The 21,806-nt window shown below is 40.5% G+C and overlaps 1 protein-coding gene and 1 long non-coding RNA gene across 2 annotated transcripts; one reads left to right on the top strand and one right to left on the bottom strand.

Annotated features, from left to right (window-relative positions):
* Positions 1-1,494: 1,494 nt before the first annotated feature.
* LOC140510711 (D-dopachrome decarboxylase-like) lies at positions 1,495-2,028 on the bottom strand. Its single transcript, XM_072619518.1, has one exon. The coding sequence runs from the start codon at positions 1,937-1,939 to the stop codon at positions 1,583-1,585; it is 357 nt and encodes a 118-aa protein (XP_072475619.1). The 5' UTR covers positions 1,940-2,028; the 3' UTR covers positions 1,495-1,582.
* A 7,666-nt stretch (positions 2,029-9,694) lies between these two features.
* On the top strand, positions 9,695-14,321 carry LOC140510707 (uncharacterized). Its single transcript, XR_011969349.1, has 3 exons — positions 9,695-9,841; positions 10,864-11,003; positions 14,026-14,321. It is a non-coding gene; the product is annotated as an uncharacterized lncRNA (long non-coding RNA).
* Positions 14,322-21,806: the final 7,485 nt, after the last annotated feature.

Below are 21,806 nucleotides of genomic sequence, written 5' to 3'. Positions count from 1 at the left end.
CTCAACCCTTCCTCATATGAAATGACTTCCAGATACCTCAGTCTCCTACTATCATCTTCCAGATACAAGTGTACTTGTCAATGCCCCTTTTACAAGGTGATGCTTAGAACTGGCACATAGTATTCCAAAGAGGACCAATCAATGCAGAGTTCATTGTTTCCATTGTCCCCTTTCTTCTGTTAACACAGTTCAGGATTATGTTAGCTTTTTGGCAGTCGCAGCCAAATCATTGACTCATATTCAGCTTACAGTCGACTAAAACCCTTTAAGTCTTTCTCAAATGAACTACTGTCTAGCCATATCATCTTTATCCTGTACGGCTGCTCATGATTTTTTGTTACAGTCTAAGGATGTGGTTTGACTTTTTTTTTGTGGTTTGACTTTTTTTTTTTTTTGGTCCAGACATGTGATTGTATCACTGTGGGGAATTCCTGATGTGGATACTCCCTCTACCTGACAGACTGGCGACTAAACTATAACTGATAGTCTTAGAAAATTTCCTGGGAGCAATGAAAGCTTAAGTGACTTGCCTACGACCACATGACCAGTAAGTATTAGAGGCAAGATTTTAACACAGGACTTCCTGAATCCAAGGCCAGCCCTCTGTATACTATGCTATTGCACTGTTTTAAATATAACCTTATTGTATTCCCTACTTTTAGACTAATTGACAATGAAATGAGAGTAAGAATGGGGCAGAAATTGGTTGTTTGTGTTGTGTGTGTTCATCCTTCGTTTTCAAAGAAGACCATGACATCAGAGAAATGATGACATGACTTGCACTTGACTTTGTTTTGAGTGAGGGAGGGCTGTACAGGTCACCAACCTCACTTTCTCCTCCTGAGCCATTTGAATCCAGTGATCAGATATTCATCAGGATGAGCGGAGATGGCTCAGGATGCAATGGGAGACCTTGGCCTTTTAGGCTAAGGCCTTTTCAGGTACTCACTTAAAGTGAGGTAATGCCCATTCAGGGAATAGGCCTCTTTAAAAAGTAGTCAGGGGGGTGGCCCCTTTAATAGAAAAGAAAAAATAAATAGACAAATCAAGCTCTGAGGGGCAGTAGCCTGAGGGAAACTGTTACTATTGACATTTACTGTAAGCCAGGAGGGTCCAAAAACAGCCATTGAATGACAGCACACACACACACACACACGCACACCACACACACGCACACCACACACACACACACACACACACACACACACACACACACACACACACACACACACACACACCTTGCTCTGATGGCAGCTGCCAAGGAAGGTCATGAGGAGCATGTCACATCCACAGAGAATGTGGATAACTCAAACCATGATCCTCAGTTTGAGCCCATCCTGTCTCTTCCTGAGCAGGAGATTAAGACCCTTGAAGAAGATGAAGAAGAACTCTTTCATAAATAGATAAATCATGCTGGGAGGGGCAGCAGCCTGAGACCAGTTAACTTGGGGTACACTGGCCTTTTTCTTTCTTTCTTTTTTTTTTTTTCAACCAAACACAGGGCTCAACTTTATTCTGCTTGTCCTACAGAGAATCCTTGGTTTGTGTGGGGGCTGGTCCCTCAGCACCATCTCTGGGCTGCTTACAGAAAAGTCATCACCGTGCCCTTCTTGCCAATCTGCCAAGGCTCCAGGGGGTAGAACCGAATGTTAATTCGGTCCTGACTGAGGCTCAGTTCCTTCGTGAGAAACTCAAAGAACTTGGCACTGTGGTCCCGGTTCTCCTCGGCTGTGCCAACCACACCAGTAGAGGAGACCATGAGCTGGGCACAAGGGTCCCCTGAACCACTCGGGATCATGGTGAAGTCGGGCCTCACAGTCACATTGACTCTGTCCTGGGGCTTGCCCAACACGGCCGCTGCCGCTGCGCACAGGCGCTGGCTCAGGCCGCTGGGCAGCCGGGAGGCGGGAAGACTGGTGTCCAGCTCCACGAAGGGCATTACGGCAGGACAGGCTGGCACTGCGCGGCGTGGGCTCCGGGAGCGCCCTTCCCGGGGCGGCTGATGGAGGGCTCAGCGGACCGACTGTCTGGCGGAGGGACCCGGCGGCTGGTCCCCAGGGGCGGCGGGAGGTGACGGGGTTGGGGCTCACTCGGCGAGGGGCTCCCAGGAGCAGGACGAGGGGAGGGGAGCGGCGATCGCTAGCTCCGGACCCGGCAGGAAGGCCTTCTTTCTTTCTTTCTTTTCTTCTTTCTTTCTTTCCTCCCCTAAAACTTCACACCCAGGGCACTCTGAAGCCCATGGGCAGAAGGTAGGTGATAGGAGGAAGGCAAGAGGGACATTGACTGAAAGGACCACATGAGATAATACACGTAAGGTGTTTGGCCAGCTTTAAAGTGCTGTGTAAATGTTAGCCGTTATTATTACTAGTAGTTATTATTTTTACAAGAGGCATTTTTAGAACACCAAACTACGGATTTCATGGTCTGGCCTGGTGTTGGTCTTTGATATTTCACTCAAAGTCATCTCACAGGCCACTCTGACATCGACTGCATGCCATATTCTGTCAACTTTTGGTCTAGACCATTTTAACCATTTTTAGTCACAGACTCCTCTGCAGTCTGGTGAAATTGATGGACCTCCTCTCAGAATAGTGTTTTTAAGTGTATAAAATAAGACACATAGGATTGCAAAGCAAAATAATTATATTGAAATATAGTTATAGGGCAGCTACGTGCCACAGTGGATAGATTACTGGGCCTGGAGTCGGGAAGACCTGAGTCAAAACTGGCTTCAGACACTTACCATCTGTGCAATCCTAGACAAGTCATTTAACCCTATTTGCCTCGGTTTCCTCATCTGTAAAATGAGCTGGAAAAGGAAATGGCAAACCACTCCAATATTCTTGCCAGGAAAATCTCAAAGGGGTCATGAAGAGTTGGACATGACTGAAATGACTCAACAACAAAAGCTGTTTTCTAAAAAAAGAAATTCATGGACCCCAGGTTAAGAACATACCAGAGGACAAACTTTTATGACATATTTTACAGTGTGGAAGCCAAAGGGGTTGCAAGATACCAAATGTCTAACATAAATAAGTGGTCAATGAGAAGAAAGTCAGAGAGCAGATCTAGTAGACAGTCTTCCTTCTTTGACCCCATGGTAAATCTAGAATGCATTAGAACCTTTGTTCATATACCTGGAAACCTTATTAAAAAATAAAAGACAAAATTATAATTCTGCTTGCATGGAGTGTGGGATGCAGAGCAGAGAAGATCCTACTACAGTCCTTTATGTTCACACTTGCTCTACCTTGACTAAGTGTCAGAATAAGACAGTTTTCTGACATCCACTCCAGTCACTCCAGCAAAATATCACTGAGCAAAAAGTTCTAGATGAAAGGGTCATTGCAAATGCATTAGACCAGCACAACTATAGATTCCATGCTCTAATGAGTCTTCAGGGATGTGTCAACTGTTCTTAAGCTCCTAGAAAATGTAAAGGGAAATCCTGCAGGATCACCTGTACTTCAATTGATTTTCATCATAGGCTAGTTTATCTAAGAGCTCTCTTAGAATCTGCATTAACTATTTGGGGCAAGATGTATCTGTCCATCAGACACACTCATTTTACCTGTAGCATCATGCAATGTTTTCGGAAGTTAGGGTTTGCAGACCTCATTTGCCAGTTTGGGCAGGCTTGTTTGCACATGCAAATAGTGAGGTTCAAAGGCATACCAGCTGTGCTAGGATGCCAACTCCAGGACCTTAGGAAAGGAAGAATTGGTTCACATTCTACTGCTTACCCTGAATATTTCAAAAGATGCTGACTCTGCTGTTACGCTCGAGAACCCTTTTTCTAAATCTCACAATTCTCTCTTTAATTCTTTCTCTTGACTCCCATAACCACTTGCTTTCTCTACCACATAATTTAGTAATTTTTTTTCCCCAATTTCTTTATTTCCACCAGATCCTTTTCCTCTTGCTGCAAATCTCCTAAAGTCTCTTCCATCTTTAGGAACAAGTACGCTTCCTTTAATCTGGCTCTCCTCTCCATCCACTGTGCCCTTTCTCTCTCCATCACTAAATTTCTTGAAAGAGTAGTCTATGCTAGCTATCATCACTTCTTACCTTGCACTCACTCGTCGACCTCTGATAACCTAGCTTCTGCCCCTACTATCCAACTCACACTGTTCCCTTGAAAGTCACTATGTACATCCAGATTGCCAAACACAAGGCCCTTTTAACAGGTTGTGCTGCTCTTGACTTCTTTGTAGAGTTTGACATTTTGGACTATTGCCTCCTACTAGATATCTTCCCTTCCCTTCTAGTTTTCTTCACATCTCTCCGTCTAATCAATGAAGTTTTCCCGTATCCCCCCAAATGCCAGTTCCACCCTCCCCTAAATTATCTGGTGTTTATTTTAAACGTATTCTCTCTCTCTATAAAAATACATGTTGTCCCTCCAGATAGAAAGTATGATAGTCTCTCTCTGAGGGCAAGCTTTTTCTTCTCATTTCTTCTTTATACCCTTATGCACCTAATTCAGTGTCTAATATATAGTAGGTGCTTAATAAATGCTTATTGATTGATTAATTTATTGATTTTTATAACTCTGGGCCTCAGTTTCCTCATCTATAAAATGAAATGGTTCATCCCCTTTAGGATAAAATTGTGGCTGTTTACAAAAGCAGGATTCCAAAGCTGAAGATCTTCCCTGGTTTGGGTAGTGTCAGCCATGGTTAATTTCCTCTACTATACTCTTCTAATGTCTATGCAAAGTGTAGTCTCTGACTAACTAGGTTAAGTTACCAACTGGAAACCAGTTCTCATCACAGGCCATTTCTACCTGTACATGTTGATTGGCTTCTCTTTCTCTCAACTTACCAATATAGGTATTTCCCAAGATTTTTCCCTTAGCTCTCGCTTGTCTTTATATACTCCCTCAACCATCTTATCTACTCTTAACAACTTTAGCTCTCTGTTCTATAATAATAATTATTATGATAATAATTATTATACAGCATCTATTATGTGCCAGGTACTAAGTAATTTACAAATATTACCTCATTGGATCCTTACAACCCTATGAAGTAGGTACTATGATCCCCATTTACAATTGAGGAAATTGAGGCAACTGAAGTTAAATGGCTTGCCCAGAGTTCAACAGATAGTAAGTGCGGCCAGATTTAAACCCAGGTCTTCCTGACTCCAAGCACAGCACTCCATCCACTATATCTCCTTGCTGTGTAATAGACTCCCTCATCCTACTAGATTACAAGCTTCTTGAAGGCAAAAAACATATCTTGTTTATACTAAATTGTGCCTTGTTCACATCAGGTTTGCTTTGAATGGTATCATCAGTTTGAATTGAATTGTATCTATATTACTAAGTCTTAACATGGGATCCACAGATCCTCCTAGAACTCAGGGTATCTGAATTTGGATGGAATAAAATGAATCTTTATTCCAATATGATTGGTTTCCTTTATAGTCCTATATATTTTATTTTGTGCATTTAAAAACAAAGCTACAGGGGTCAATGACATTAAAAAAGGTTAAGAACCTGTCTTTAAACCTTCAATTTTGATCTCTCTTGCTCTATTTGGGCTCCAGGTCATCCCTTACTGTCTTCTGGACATCTAGAATGCCCTGGCCTGCCCACATCCTGAAATCAACTTGTCTGAAATGGAATCTCCTCACATACTTTCTCCTCCTTTCCTACTATCCTTGTGTCTGTGAATGACTCCACCATTCTCCAGTTACCTCCTCAGAGGCTTAAAGCTCATGAGTCATGCTGTACTCTTCTCTCTCCTCCACCCTATTGGTTGCCAAGTGGAGCTGTTCCTATCTCCACAGTTTACCTAGGTGTCCCCTCCTTTCCATTCCAGCTATGTTCATCTTAATTCAGGCCCTCATTATCATTACTCTTCTAAGTGATATCTGATCTCTTTTCCCTCCACAATCCAGCTGACATTCCACTATCAGATTAATCTTTCCATTACTGAACTTGGATCATGTCACTCCATTGGTCAAAACCCTTCCTTCAGTGGCTTACCACTCACCACTATCTATCAAATGAATTCCAACTTGCATAGGTAGCATTCAAGGTCCCAACCACATTTCCAACTTTCTCATTCTGCTCCCCTTCATCTGGCCACACTTCAATGAAATCAGACTACTGCTGTCCTTTTAACAGCCACTATTCTTTCCCGATTCTGTGCTTTTGCTTACGCTTTCCCCCTACCTAGAATGCCATCTTCCCATACTTTCACTTGTTGAAATATTACCCATTCTTATGGGCCTAGCAAAAATGCTATCTCTTCTAGGAAGCTATCCCTAATTTTCCCATCCTGATGTCACTTATAAGATATATGATTTAGAACTCAAAGAGAACTGAGGGCTCATCCACTCCCCAAATCTTCATTTTAATATGAGGTTAATTGACTTACTCACGGTCACCCAGGTAGTAAGCGCCATGACTAAGTTACTGTTAATGTGATGTTTTAATGCTTACAAAGTGCTTTACCTACATTTTCTCACTTGAGTCTCATGACAGGTCTGTGAGGTAGGTAGCAGAGTGCTGATATTTTTTTATTTTATTGTTACAGAAACAGAGAAATGAGTTAGATGGAGTCATGCAAGTAGTAAGTGACAGAGCTAGGATCTGAACCCAGATCGCAGCTGAAGAATTGAAAGGGACTTTGGAGCTCATTTTACAGGTGAGAAAAAAGTGAGACCCAAAGAGATTAAATCACTTGCCCAACAGATAGAATTTGAACTCAGATCTTCAAAGTATAAATCTAGAATAATTTCCACCATATCCTGCAAATCCAGTACTCTTTCTAATTGATTTCCTTTTCTCCATTCTCTTCCCTCTCCTAACAATTTCCTTCCTTCCTTCTTTCCTCTCTCCTTTCTTCCTTCTTTCCTTCTTTCTTTCTTTCCTTCTTTCTTTCTTTCTCTTTCTTTCTTTCCTTCTTTCTTTCTTTCTCTTTCTTTCTTTCCTTCTTTCTTTCTTTCTCTTTCTTTCTTTCCTTCTTTCTTCCTTCCTTCCTTCCTTCCTTCCTTCCTTCCTTCCTTCCTTCCTTCCTTCCTTCCTTCCTTCCTTCCTTCCTTCCTTTCTTTCTTTCCTTCTTTCTTTCTTCCTTCCTTCCTTCCTTCCTTCCTTCCTTCCTTCCTTCCTTCCTTCCTTCCTTCCTTTCTGGCCATTGTAGTTAAGTGACTTGCCCAGGGTCACTCAGCTAGTAAGTGTCTGAGGTCACAGAGCTAGTGCTCTTTTCACTGCACCTAGCTATCCACCTAACTGCCTCTCCTATCATTTTTCTAATAGCTACCAAAGTGTTATTCCTAAAGCACAAGTCTGACTACATCAGACCAGTGCTCAAGGAATTACAGTGGCTCCCTCTTGCCCTGGGGATAAAACATAGATTCCTCAACCTGGGCATTTAAAGCCTGTCACTGTCAGGTCTCCACCTTACCTTGCTAGCTTTACTTCATTTTATTCACTTTTGTATAGTTAGTCTATAAGGTATGTGGGATCTGTAGCCTTGAGGCCACATGTGGCCCTCAAGTGTGGCCCCTTGACTGAATGCAGACTTCATGGGAACAGTTTAGATTCCATCAAAGGGCCACACTTGAGGACCTAGAGGTCACATGTGGCCTTGAGGTCACAGGTTCCCCAACCCTGGGACTCTATGTTCAGCCACACTGGCCTGAACTTGGCATCCCATCTCATACCTCCTCCGTGCCTTGCACAGATAGAACCTTATACCTAGAATGCACTTTACCTCTACCTCTTAGACTCCTTAGCTTTCTTCTAGGCTTAGTTCAGGTATCACCTTCTATAACAAGTCTTTCCTCTAAACCCCCTAATTTATATTCTCTCCTCAAATTATTTTGCACTTCTCTGTGTAAATGTTATATTCCACAATGGAAGATAAGCTTCTTGAGGAAAGGGGATATTTCGTTCTGCTTTGTTTTGTATCTGGCAGTGTACTGGTAAATGGTTACAGTCAGCTCTCAAAAAAATCCCCAAAAACAAAAAAATGTAAGCGACGTACTTTTTAGCTTAATCTACATCATTAAAAATTTTCTCCATTACTTTCTTAAGTCTAGACGACCATGAAAATGATAAATCAAGTTCTGATATGTAGCATTTATTGATTTCAGAAGTATAAATGCTGACACTGAAAACTGAACATTCTCTTTTGATCTGGACCCTGTATATCTCTGTTTGAATCTCTGGTACCTTACGTGCAGTAGGTGCTTAATAGATGCTTATTGAATTAAATTGCACATGACCTAATGAACACTTGTTCTACACTTCTCAGCTCTTTCATGAACTCATTGCTTCATGGTTTCTGCGGCTCGATTCCACACTAAATCTTTGCATTGTAACTTATCAGTCATAACTACGGTATATTTGATGTTGTGTCCTTGATCAAAAATGTGTTCTCCAATGATATAATATTTTCCCTGAGAGAAAATATAATACTCTGATGATGGGCTTCCAGGAACACACTGTGCCCCAAAATAGGAAGTACCTGGAATCATTTTTTTCTGAACTTGTTTTCTGTCCAAGTAAATTTTCTCCACCCACCACACCCTTTCCCAGACACCAGATGAGAAGGCAATAGCTTTCTTTTTAGAGAACCTCTTAGAGCTTCCTTAACTACTTCCAACTAATAAAGAGTTTCATTAAATAATTTTGATCAATAATTAATTGGTCTGGAGACATAATGAATGGTACCGGGGCATCCCAAAAGCACTGATGTGTTTACTCCCATCTCTCAGGCTGAGGATTGCATTCTTCATCCTTTTCATTCTGTCCTCATAAAGCAGAGATGAGAGGCAGGTATCTACCCAGAAGAGGGAAGAAATAAAGTATAATGTGCTTTAGTTACTTATGTAAAGGCAAATGGCAAGTCAGACCTAGGAAATTGGAGTAAGATCTCTGGAATCATTACAAAACAAATACGTAATCAACAAAAGAGATGCCAGTCACTGTCAGGCAAAAAGTACAGTTGGGAAAGCAGACTGAGAACCAAATATGACCAAAGAGTCATGGAATATGAATATTGTGCCCCCCCCCCCAATCTTCCCAAAGCACATATATATATGTATATGTAAAGGGCAGCTAAGTGGCACAGTGAACAGTGTTGGGCCTGGAGTCAGGGGGTTTCATCTGCCTGAGTTCCAACTGGCCTCAGACACTTAGTAGCTGTGTGACCCTGGGCAAGTCACTTCACCTCGTTTGACTCAGTTTCCTCATCTGTAAAATGAGCCAGAGAAGGGAATGGCAAATTATTCCAGTTTCTTTGCCAAGAAAACCCCAAATGAGGTCATGAAAAGTTACACATGACTGAAAACAACCCAATAATGTACATATAAAAACTATTATTTAAAAGGGTTTTTTTATGATAATATAAGATGGTGCCATGGGAAAAGTCATGATGACAGCAAGAACCTGAGCTATTGAGGAAAATGACTAGGGTATAATGGAAACACCATGAGATTTGGAGCAAGGAAATTTGTGGTCGAACCCAAGCCTTGCCTCTACCCCTCTGACCATGGGCAAGTCCCCTTGAACACTCTAAGCCTTATCTTACTGATTTTTAAAATAGAAGAGAATACATGTCCTAGAGAGCAAGAGTGGGGCAGAGGGTAGAAAGCAAGACTTAGAACCCAGAGATTTGGCTAAAAAGTCCTGTTTCTGATACATCCTAGCTGTGTAACCTCTGGGCAAGTCATTTACCTTTTCTGGAGCCTCTGGCAACATTCTCAGACTCAAAGATAGAAGGATGGCAGTAGAGGAAAGAGTCTTCATGCTATGACTTTTCCATGCTGATGTGGATGTCTCCAGAAGATGGTCTCACAGTATTGTTGTAAAGAAAGTGCTTTGGTGAGTCTCAGATTGCCATCTGAATGACTATAAATATATAATATACATATGTATTTATTAGTATATATAAAATATATGAAGAGTATAAATATATAACATGAATCAATATGTATATATAACATGTGCATGTATGTGTATAATATGTATATGCGTGTAATGTGTATGTACATGTATACATACATATATGTGTATTTTTAAATTTTTTGGTGGAGGATTGAGTTAATAAAGGAAGTCACTCACTAAAATATTCCCTTATGTTACCTCATGGGTGGGGAAAGTTCTTTTCCCTAGGCCAAGGGAGTAACTCCTCCCTTTAGCAAAGTCACACATCAAGCTTCTTTTATAGCCCAGGTGTCTCACATCAGAAGGTAATCCTGGTGGGCCTGGAATTTCCAGAAACAGGCCTGGTGGTTCAGTGAGCTCTGATTAATGAGCCTATCTTCCAGCAGGAAACTGGGTACCACAATATAAGAATCACAAGGAAAGGAGAATGGGTAAGTGACAAGTGCAGAAGTCATTAGTTCTGGAAACGGAAAAAAAGAACAATGTATATTTTGATTAAAATGTTTTTAAAAGGAAATTATTGTCTTGGGCAGACTTGCAATTCAGAAACAAATGCTCTTCATTAGTCATTGATTAAAGGGAAAATAATTTCTTAATCTAGATCTATTTACCAAATAGCTGGACAAATCCCAATACTTTTTTAAATTTTTTTTTTTAGATAAATTATTGCCAAATGTTTCAAAATACCCTATCCTCCTGGCTTTTAAGGATTCAGTTGGAATTTTGTCCTATTGGAAGGCTTCAGTTTGTGGTTCATTTGTACTTGGGACAGGTTGCAGTTTCGAAGAATCCTTTGCCTCAATCTGTCCTGCAGTCCCTGGGACTGATTTATAATTATTGCTTTAACCACCACTTACAGACACTTTTTCCAAATTATGACTCATTACCCTAAGTCATCTCTTCATGAAAGGCTGCTTAACTGTACATGTACCAATCGCTCTCTGTCATCTGACTTTCAGACTCGTTCCTGATCTCCTTTGATATACTGTACATGACAGTCTAACAAAACCAAGTCTTTAATCAGAGTGATGAAGATTCAGCTGTGTGCCACTGTCAGAAGTTTGGGGAACGCTAACATGTAGCAGATGTGTTCTTGCAGGTCAGATGGAATGAACGGATTTAGAACCTCCACTCAGCATAATCTTTAAATTAACCCTAAGATCTAATTTTAAAAGAAAATCCCATTTTTTTCACAAGGTAGAGATGTTCTAGCTAGCAGGTCACTTTTAACAACAGTCAGCCCCCAAAAGGCCTGAGACAAACTTTTCATAAATGGTCAGGAACACAGGATTAAAAGGAAACAGCTTAGACAAGAGGAACTTAGTTTTCAGTCTGACAAAAAAAAATACTTAGGGTGATAGAGCTAGAAGGCCCCTCATAAAGGCCCCCATCTAATCCCATTCCCTTATCTTATAGATGTGGAAACTGAGGCTCAGAGAAGTTTAGTCATTTGTCCAAAGCCAGGCAGGAAGCAAGAGGGACAGGTGGCAAATAGCAAAGAAATCGCAGTTGATAATTTTTTTTTAAACCAGTCTCCCTTTTCTTGTGGAGGTTATGTTGACAATAATACAAATTCAGCGAATGAGCTTCTCCAATTAATCAACATTCTTATTTAGCTCAAACAACAAACAGGAAGCTAACTAGGTAGTTCTCTTTCAAGTGTCAAATATATGTTAGTTCAGTTGTTTTTCATTCACATCCAACTCTTCGTGATGCATTTGGGGTTTTCTAGAGATACTAGAGTGGTTATTTGCTATTTCCTTCTCCTGCTCATTTTACAGATGAGGAAACTGAGGCAAGCAGGATTAAGTGACTTGCCCAGGGTCACCCAGCTAATAAGTGTCTGAGGCCAGATTTGAACTCAGGAAAATAAATCTTCCTGACTCCATGCCCAGTGCTTTAATCGCTAGGCTAACTAGCTGACCCCAAATATGTAGTACCATGAGCAATCAGACTCACTCAATCCTTCTTGAAGATGTGGATGACCAAGGCTAATCTGCTAAATAAGTACAATGGGTCAGTGCCTATGCAACACAGCTGGAGAAATGCCAGAAAGGCCTCCCTGTCCCAGAATATCTCTCCCATAGGTTTGCCATGGAGGCCTTGAAGGCCTGCCCTTATAGATCAGTTTCTTTGGATTGGGGCATCATCCCCTATTAAATACAGATAGTCCTGGGAGGGGTTAGATGTTAAGGATTCTTTGTGGGAAACAGGATGTCATATTTCCCCCCAAAATGACAGCTGGCTTGGAGCAGGATTTAATGGGGAGAGAATAAAGACACAGGGTGCTGAGGGAAGGAGGGGCCAACAAATGGGGAACATGGGCAGCCAAGAGCAGAGGTGGGAGACTGCCAAAGACCAATGTCAGAATGTTGCCAAAGGCAGTCCTTGACAGCACTGATGGTGATGACTGTTGATTGCTGGTTCAATACCCAGAGAAATCCAGTTGAGTTTCAAAGGCAAAGGGGAGAAGCTAAAGGGTTTACACATAATTGTGCTGCCCTTCCAACTCTTGGAGTCCAAGGTTTAGCTGGGGTAAAGAAAAGAGGACGGCAATTACTGTTACTGATAGGCATTAGACTCATCACAACCCTGCTGCATGCAAATTTGAACTGAGTTGAGAGAGGCATAGACCCAAGGAAGCATAGAGTGAATGGGAAAGGGTGCAGGGATCACTCTGTGGATAACTCAGGGGGCTTTCTTTTTTGTGGGAATTTTATACATTTCCCCAGTGAATGGATGAACAAGCATTTATTAAGTACTTCTTATATGCCAAGCATGAGGGATACAAATTGATAAAACTATATAGTCCCTTAGTCAGTCAGTGAATAAGCATTTATTAACTGATTACCATTTGCCGGGCACTGTGCTAAGGGCTGGGGATACAAAGAGAGGTAAAAAGACAGTCCTTTCTAGTGAAAGCTCCCACTCTAACTTGGGGAGATAACAAAGAAAAGGAAATTCAGCTGTATGGTGGATGAAAAGGCTTGCAAAAGGATACTATGGTGGGACTGATAGCAAGGTCCAAGATCCTTAGGTTTTTTTTAAAGTAGTTAATGTCACAGTGCTGAGAGACTGTAGGTTATATAGATAGAAGGGACTATAAAGTTCGTAGGAGCTTAGAATGCAGGGGGAGGGCAGGTGGTTAGACCTGCTAGTCCTTAATTTCACCAAAGTAATGGCGTTGTTGATTTCCATCTCAGGCAAACTTGTGAGCAGTCAAGAAGCTCAGGCGAGGGAGTAAGGTACCTCTCATGGTCACCAGCTGGAAGATTATCTTGGAGTGGGAATCAACCGTGGCATGTTTGTGTATCTCTATACTCATTCTGAACCCCAGTATCTCACTTATTGTGACTACATTTGGCACCTCCGCCAACATAAATAAGGCTCAAACTGCCATCTTTTCTTTTTTCTTGAAAATCAAAGACAAGAATACTTTGCGGTGATATTAAGAACGTGTTCGTTATTCTGCCTTCCCAATGGAGCAGTTATTAGGCATTATAGCATTCACAGCATCCTCAGGGTCTGAGACAGGATTTGAACTGAGGTTTTCCTGATTCAAGGTTCAGTGTTCTGTGCCCCCTTACCACCTACATGGCTCAAATGTGTTAGGCTTCTCATAGGCGTAAATAACTGAGAGCATAGATTAGTGTACAATTCCATTTCATTATACTCCTCCATTACAAAATTATATCAAAATAGTAAAATGTGAAAATTAACTCTATGAACCAAGTGACGCATAACTTGGCCCAAGATTTAAAGAAATGGAACTATAATGTCAAGTCCTGTAAGGCCATTACTGCGGAATGGGGGAATGGGATGGGATTTTAAGTCTTAGCCATTGTTTGGTCAGGAAGTTTGCCTATAAGGGAGATGGAATGGAAATACAAGCATGAAGTATCCAAGAAAGATTTGAATTGGGGCATTACCAAATCCAAAAATAAGGTCTTTTGTCAGGATTCAGTCCATATAGCATAGAGTATCTTTTCTCATCTCACACCACTCCCCATGGGCACAGCATCTCTGCTGGTCTGGTTGCTCAGCTTAGACCTATTCTTTTCCATAGCTCAGTGCCTAATTGATGGCCTCATCTCACTTTTTTTTTTTTTTCAATTCTCAAGGGTCACACTTCTCAACGATAAAATCTGCCTCCACATTCAATTTGAGGGCCTTCTTCCTGTAGTGTTCCATATTTCCCATTTGTTTATAATATCTTCGGCAAGATGCGGATGGAAGGCAGAGAAGAGAGGCGAGAGAGAGAGAACTCCATCCCTTCCCAAGATGCTTTAGTATTCTAGCAGAGACACAAAGGAAAAGGCAAAGACCAACTCCCTTTCAAAAGGTGGGTCCTTCTTCCATATCTGGCTCTCTCTTCTGCTGTTAGGAGTTACACTTTTTAGAATTGCAGAGCTGGCAAGCTTGCATTTTAAGGTCACCAGGGTTGTGGCTATCTTTGGACAGCCAATAGCAGTTGTTGCTTAGCCATGTCCAACTTTTCATGACCATGTGGACCATACTGTCTACGTAGTTTTCTTGCCAAAGATCCTGTAGTAGTTTGCTATTTCCTTCTTCAATGGATTAAAACAAACAAGGGTTAAGTGACTTGCCCAGGGTCACAGCTAGTAAGTATCTGAGGTCAGATCTGAATTCAGGTCTTCCTGATTCTAAGCCCAGTACTCTATCTCCTGAGCCTCCTAGCTGCTCTAGCCCAGGGGTAGAGAATCTGAGGCCTTGAGGCCACATATGGTCCTCTAGGTCCTCAGGTGTGCCCTGTTGACTGAATCGAAACTTCACAGAGCAGCCACAGGTGGCCTTGAACACTCAGGTTCCCCACTCTTGTTCCAGCCAGTAGCAAGCTGCCCTCTAATTCCATCAAGGAGAACTTCTCCATACCTGGTAAAGGAGTAACAAATTGATGCTATGAAATGACCCAGAATATGCTGGTTTTGTAAGAATTATATTCTACTGAAGGGAAATACCATATATACAGTAATTCTGATAGTTGGAATTTACTTATCTCCCTCTCTAACTCTAGAATGTAAACACCTTGAGGCAGGAACTGATTAATTTCTGGTTTTGTATCTATAACAGGCTTTTAATATGTATTTGTTGAATTGAATCAGTCTACAAAATTTTAGAAGCCCACTAATTAATTGAGACCATGATGAAGATAGCTAAGTAACTTTTTCCAGGGTTATCAAACAGAAGTCTTCCTTCTATATTAGCAGTGCATGTAATATCACAGAAAGAAAGTTAGAACTAGTGATTCTAAGTACATAGGGCAAGCGTGACAAAATGTTCCTTGGGGCAAGCAACATGAAAGGCATCCTCACATCAACATTTTAAGACAAATTCAGTTTGGTCGGGGAAGGGTCAGGGCAGAGAAGGAACTTGAGGAGAAACCTTAGATTTTGGAACACGAGGAGAGAGAACACAGGGCAGTGCCCTGCTGGGGTAATCAGAAACCCTGGGACACTGAGAGGATCTTGCAGGGGAGGCTTCTGTGTCAAAGAGTGACTAGGACAGGGCTGGTCAAGAGTGGAGCTCACTGGATATGGAATGAGGGGAGGGATATTGTTAGGAGAGGAAGTGGGAAATCTGTAACCTTCCTAGTTCTTGCCAACTAAGTGCTAAGCTCAGTGGTTTCTAAACTTGCCAAAGGAATACTATCAGAACCCTGCATATTGGTACCCTGGGACAAATCCCTGGTCCCTTATCCTAGTTAGAACTCTGCAAAGAATTGCCAAGTAAATAAACACTCTAGGCAACTGTATTAAAAATACTCTCAGAAAGTTTCATTTATGGATAACACCTGAAGTATTCCTTGGAAATATTATCATCAGTAATTGAAAATGCATACTGACAGGAAGCATCCAATGACTAAGTCATCATTCCATTTCCCCAGCGGATATTCTTTAAGTGAGCCTCTTTTAGTCAGAATGTGAATAAGTAATGGAATCCATGCACAGTAGATCAATAAGGCAAGGTCCTACAATTCTTTTCAGTGTGGAAAATTGTATTCTATTTATTGGATTAAATATATAAATCACATAGTCATTATAATAGAGAAGGTTCCCTTGCCAAAGTCTCTTGTAGGCTTCTAACAGTTGATCAAGGGTCTGTTATACAGACACTTTTGGTCCCCAAAATGTACCAACTCTTGCCTAGACTAGTATTTGACTTGTAGTGGAAGAAGGGAAAAAAGAGTGGCATTAGCATTCAGAACCAGATACCACCAGACTTTCTCAGATCTCACTAGAGTTCTGGCTCTAGTTTGAAGTAGGCAGTTAAATCCTCAACTCTAAGTCAATAGCTATTCTGTTCAGGGAATACCCAGGACAATCTAATGAGTATGGTATTAAAAGTTGTCTCTATATGCATAGGATTCTGTGGAAATAAATTTCCCTTCATAAATCAGTCTATCAGGATCAGTTAAAAATCTTCCCATTTGAGGACTCCCTGGGCCTTTTTTCTTGCAAATAATTTCCAGCAACTCCATACATGAACAAAACTTGCTTTTGAGGTCCTGGTTCATTGACCTAGAAATCACTAGTCACAGGAAAGTAAATTCTCTTACTTAGTCATAGACTCCCAGAATCTCTAAATTGGAGGGGCCCTTGGGAACCAGCTAGTATAAGTCCAACCTGAACAAAAATCTTCTCTAAAATATATCTGATAAGTAGTCACTCGTACAAGGAGTTTAAGGATAAAGAAAAGGAAAGATGGAATGATAGCTAGCAGAGATGACTGGATGAAGTGAAGGATTTTTAAGGATGAAAGAGACATTGGCATGTTTATGGCCATCAGGGTAATTATAACAATATTGTCATTATTGTTATCAACAATTTCCTTTATTTTTCAATTCCAAAACTCTTCCTTGGTTTGCTGCCATTTCAACAACTACTTTAAGTCTTTTGTACTATTTTCCCCTTTTTATTTCCTTTTATCATGCTATGTTTATGGCATTTGTTGTGCTAATGCCATAATTTTCCTTATCTCCTTTTTGAGGACAGCTCACACTGGTCATCAGGAATTGATGGAATCCATCTGCCATAGTTTTCTGATGTAAAATGAAGAGAATTCATTTTTACCTACTTCTCCAAGGCATTTTAAAGTTTGTTGGCATATAGAAGGAAATGTGGAAATAAATATTCACTGTAAGCATACTAATATTTTTTTAAATGATCACAGAACCCACAAAGGAAGAAGAGACTCTAAAGATCTTCTAGATCAGAGGTATCAAACACAGGTCTGAACAGATTAAAATGTAAGTGGATAATATTTGAGACAATAAAACATAGAGAATGTTAATCTGTGGTTTTCTAAGTCAACATGCAGTCACAGGGATACTTAGGTATGCTTTAGTGACCTTATTTCTATTTGAGTTTGACACCACTGTTTCTAGATCAACCACATTCCCCATGCAGGAATCTCCTTCTCCAACATTTCATCTTTATTTTTCAAAGAAAATTTGACTCTCTACTAAATCCGCTCCATTTTCCACACAACTGCCCTGAGATTTAATGAGAGTCATGTTTCTCTTTATTTATCTGCAGGCTACATCCTTTGACATTCTAAATGAGTTAAAAGTCAAGTTGATGTTGGAAAAAGTATTGGGAGGAAAGATCAGAAGGGGCCTGTGAGTATGATGGACTTCTTAGCCAGCAGTCACTTTGCTATGTCAAAGTCATGCAGGAGCTAGTATATAAATGGAGAAAGAAGTTTGGGGACTGGCAGGAGCACAGGAAGATATTCCAGATCTAAGTCTTTCTCTGTGCAAAACTGATTTGGATATCAGGACAATAATAGAGTCTGAACGAATGACTTGGAATAAAATGGCTGGTCAGTCAAAATTAAAGTTACTGAACTAACAGCCTTGTGTAGACAAAGTCAAAATTACCTTGGGAGGGGACAACTTGTTAATGGCTAGGTTGCATTCATATGTTTTGGAGATAAATACAAGACTTCATTTTACAAGATGATCTAAGTCAGTCCCTTTAGCAGGTTCTGTGGTCATCATCATGATCATCATTATTTGAAGAATGGTACTAGTATGGGGCAGCTAGGTAGTGCAGTGGGTAGAGCACCAGTGCAGGAGTCAGGAGGATCTGAGTTCAAATCTCACCTCAGACACTTGACACTCACTAGCTGTGTGACCTTGGGCAAGTCACTTAACCCCAGTTGCCTCATCCTGAGTCTTCTCCAGTCATCCTGATGAATATCTGGTCACTGGATTCAGATGGCTCTAGAGAAGAAGTGAGGCTGGTGACCTGCACAGCGCTCCCTCACTCAAAACAAAGTCAAGTGCAAGTCATTTCAGCATTTCTCTGATGGCATGGTCTTCTTCAGCAACGAAGGATGAACATACACTACTAACAGAAAAGTAGCTAGGTGGTACAGTAGATAGATAGATTGCTGGCCCTGGAGTCAAGAGGATCAGAGTTCAGTCTGGCCTCAGATACTTACTAGCTGTGTGATCCTGGATAAGTCAGTTAACCCTCTTTCCCTCAGTTTCCCCATCTGTAAAAATGAGCTGGAGAAGGAAATGTCAAACCACAAACACAACATCTTTTGCCAAGAAAACCACAAATCCGGTCATGAAGAGTTTGACACAACTGAAATGGCTAGAGAGCAACAGCTACTAACGGAAAGGGGAAAGTTAATTCCTTCCCTCAGTTCTCCAGGGCATATGTAACCTCACCTGTGGCGATAGGCCCTCCAGTGGTAGAGATTGCAACTTGTTCTTACCTTTTCATCCTTGTAATGTGTAATTCTTGTCCAGATCCTCCCACAAATTCTTCCCAGAGGGTAGTCCATGGGCTAACAGTTTTCCCCACGGGTCTTTTAACATTTTGCTGGTATCTGTGCAGCTCTCCAGCTGTCACTTGCTATCTTTTACTCTCATAACAGACCTTGCCCACCTCCTTTTTCAACCATACATTTCCTGGATTTATTTTACATTACATTTTAATTACATTTTTTATTTATTTTGTGACATTTGGTTGCATGTCATCATAGGTAATACAGTCTAGCCCCCTTACACTTACCACGCACTCCTGCTTTGCCTTCGGATCACCAACAATTTGGATTCTTCTGAAATGATGATATTCTGTGATTCACACCCACGTAATATCCTAAAAATGGTGGTTTTGAAAGGATATATTTCTGTGTCAAGGAGCATCTTGGGATTGTTGAGAGTATGACATAGCTCCCCAAATGCAATCCAGCCCAATTTCCTCACCTTATTAAGTTCTAGGCTCAGCTTATTTTTCATCTGCAGTTTTTATCCATGACAGAAATCATGACTCAGTGATCTACCCCTCCAGCTCCATGTCTAAGATATAGGCATTATTCCACTCTTTTGGTTTTCCCTCCATGAACTGTTAGGCCAATCTCTTTGAGTGAATTTCCCTTAGAAGGTTGCATTCTGGGACATGATGAAGTAGCCCATCTGGAGGATTCCCTTATTTTCAGGGAGTCTCTCATTCATTTAGACTTTCCATTTAGATATCTTCATGAGAGAGGTAAACCCTTTTGGTGACCACAGCTCTCCCTCTTTGTTGATCTGCTTGATAGTGATAGTTAAGGGTCACTGAATATCAATCATCTACTCAGGAATTGTGTTATAATCTTGACACGCGAATGACTGGTATGGTAAACCTGCAAAGCTCTCTTTTGTATTGCTAAGTCAAATGTTTTTTTTCAAAAATTTAAATTAAAATTAAAAAATTAACAAACAGTGCATTCTTTTCTCTACAGTTTTTGATTGTGTGACAGCAACTCTCATATCTATAGAAAACTGTGATCATGAGCTTGTTCCCTTCCCATATTTTCATCAATACCCTCAATACATGTGTATTCATGTATGTGCTTTCACAAAGACTTTGTATAGATAAGAAAGTAGGCACTTACTTCCTACCTTTTAGAGGCAGTTTTTACAAACTACCTCTACGATAGTTATTGATATCTTCTATCTAAATTGGCCTTTCCAGGTAATAATATAATCTGTGGCATTTATAATAATTTATTATTTCCTCCTTTTTCAGATATCTTGAAAATCAATCTGTCCTTAAATTTAAAGATGAATTAGAAGAAAAAAAATAAGGAATAGTTTAAATTTTAAAAGTTGGTCTGTTGCTGGTTTCAATGCCATGACCCCTTCAGCATAAATTCCTTCTGTGTGTATTTTGCCTGGTCTAACTCTTCTTTAACTTCCTATTTGCACTTGTATAGCACATCAAGGAATAATGAATTCTTACCTACTTTAAATTTCATAATTTTCATTTCCAGGAGGTTTCAGCACTCATGAAGAAAGTCTACCAAGACCTAATTTTCTTTTTTTTTTTTTTTAATGACTTTTCTCCCTGCCAACTTCAGACCAGGAGGCAATGTGGGAATAGTATCACATTAGGAGTCAGGAGATCTGAGTTCATATTTGGAGAATCAATCATCATTTTAATAATCAATAAACATTTAGTAAGCGCCTACTGCATGCCAGGCACAATGCCAAGAAAGCATTAGGGATACAAAAAGAGGCATCAGATAGTCCCTGACCTTATGGAGCTTTCAGCCTAATGGTGGAGCCAACGTACAGACAATTGTATACGAAGAAAGCTACCTACCAGATAACTAGGAAATAATTTACAGAGGTAATATATTAGAATTAAGGGGGCTTGGGAGAGACTCCTGGTAAAGATGGCATTACCTCTTATTAGTTCTATGACCTTAGTTAGGTTGTTTTCTTGGGGCCTCACTTTTCTTTAACTCTTTTGACTTCACTGTAAGTGATTCTACGACCAAAGTGGGCACATAAGGCCAGCCCAAGTCTGGCTACCCTGCTGTGCTTAAATTAGATGGAACTGTACAGCCGGTCTGGGAGTAAGAGATCAGGATTGAAAATTAGAACCATGAAGTCCCCCTTGGAGTTCAGACCATTATTACTTAGCTAGCATTTGTGCTTTTGAATGAATTAGTAACACCATCGTATTGATCTGGTAGTGTCTGGAAACATGTTTACCTAATTACCATATTTTTATGTCACCTTGCAATTATCTTAAATGGCTAATTTCTTACAAAAGCTTTGGGAGGTGGAGCTGATTTTATACATGGAGAAATGAAGGCCAGGTTTTTCTTTTTCATTAAATATGTATTGGGGTTTCCTTTAGATATTTATTATTTGTAACTGAAGCTGCTACCTTGGATTGTTGGCTCCTAAAATTTCATCCCCACAACTTACTGAGTCCTTAGATGAGTCCAGAACCAGAGTTGAAATGAAGGTGAGAATCGATTCTAGTGAATCTGAGCAGCGTACCTACAACTCAATAACAAAGAGGTTGTCCACCCACCCTAAATTCAATGAATTAAAGGTCTAGGCAGGGTGAACTTACATAGCTCCACAACTTTACTCAATTTCATGTAAAATGAATTTAAAAGCATTAGACTAGCAATTTAAGAATTATTTATAAATGTTATCTCAAAGAAGCAAGTTGAATGTCCTTCATTATATTCTTAGGAAATTGTTGCTTCTTGTTCTTTACTAGGGGCCTGAAAGTGACTTTGGTAATGTCAGCAAGATATCAGCTAAGTTTCTGCAGTGATGTACAGACCTTTTGTATAATAGAATGAGGGGCACAGGGGAGAGAAGAGAAAGTAGAAGGTAGATTAATGATCCCTTCAGAATAATCCTAATCATTTTTTAACAGCTCAGAAGCCTAGGTGAGTGGCAGAGGAAGGTTGGTTATTTACCAAAGGGGCAGGTGTGACTATGTCACCTTCTTACTCAAATAACCTCCAGTGGCTCCCTAGTACCTTTAGGATCACCTGTAAGCTCTATAGTTTGACATTTAAAGTTGTTTATTACTTGACCCCTTTGGAGCTTTCCAAACTTTTTACCCATACTCCA

Source organism: Notamacropus eugenii, chromosome 1, assembly GCF_028372415.1.
Source record: "Notamacropus eugenii isolate mMacEug1 chromosome 1, mMacEug1.pri_v2, whole genome shotgun sequence".
Taxonomy (NCBI): Eukaryota; Metazoa; Chordata; class Mammalia; order Diprotodontia; family Macropodidae; genus Notamacropus; species Notamacropus eugenii.
This window is presented reverse-complemented; position numbering and strand designations above follow the sequence as displayed.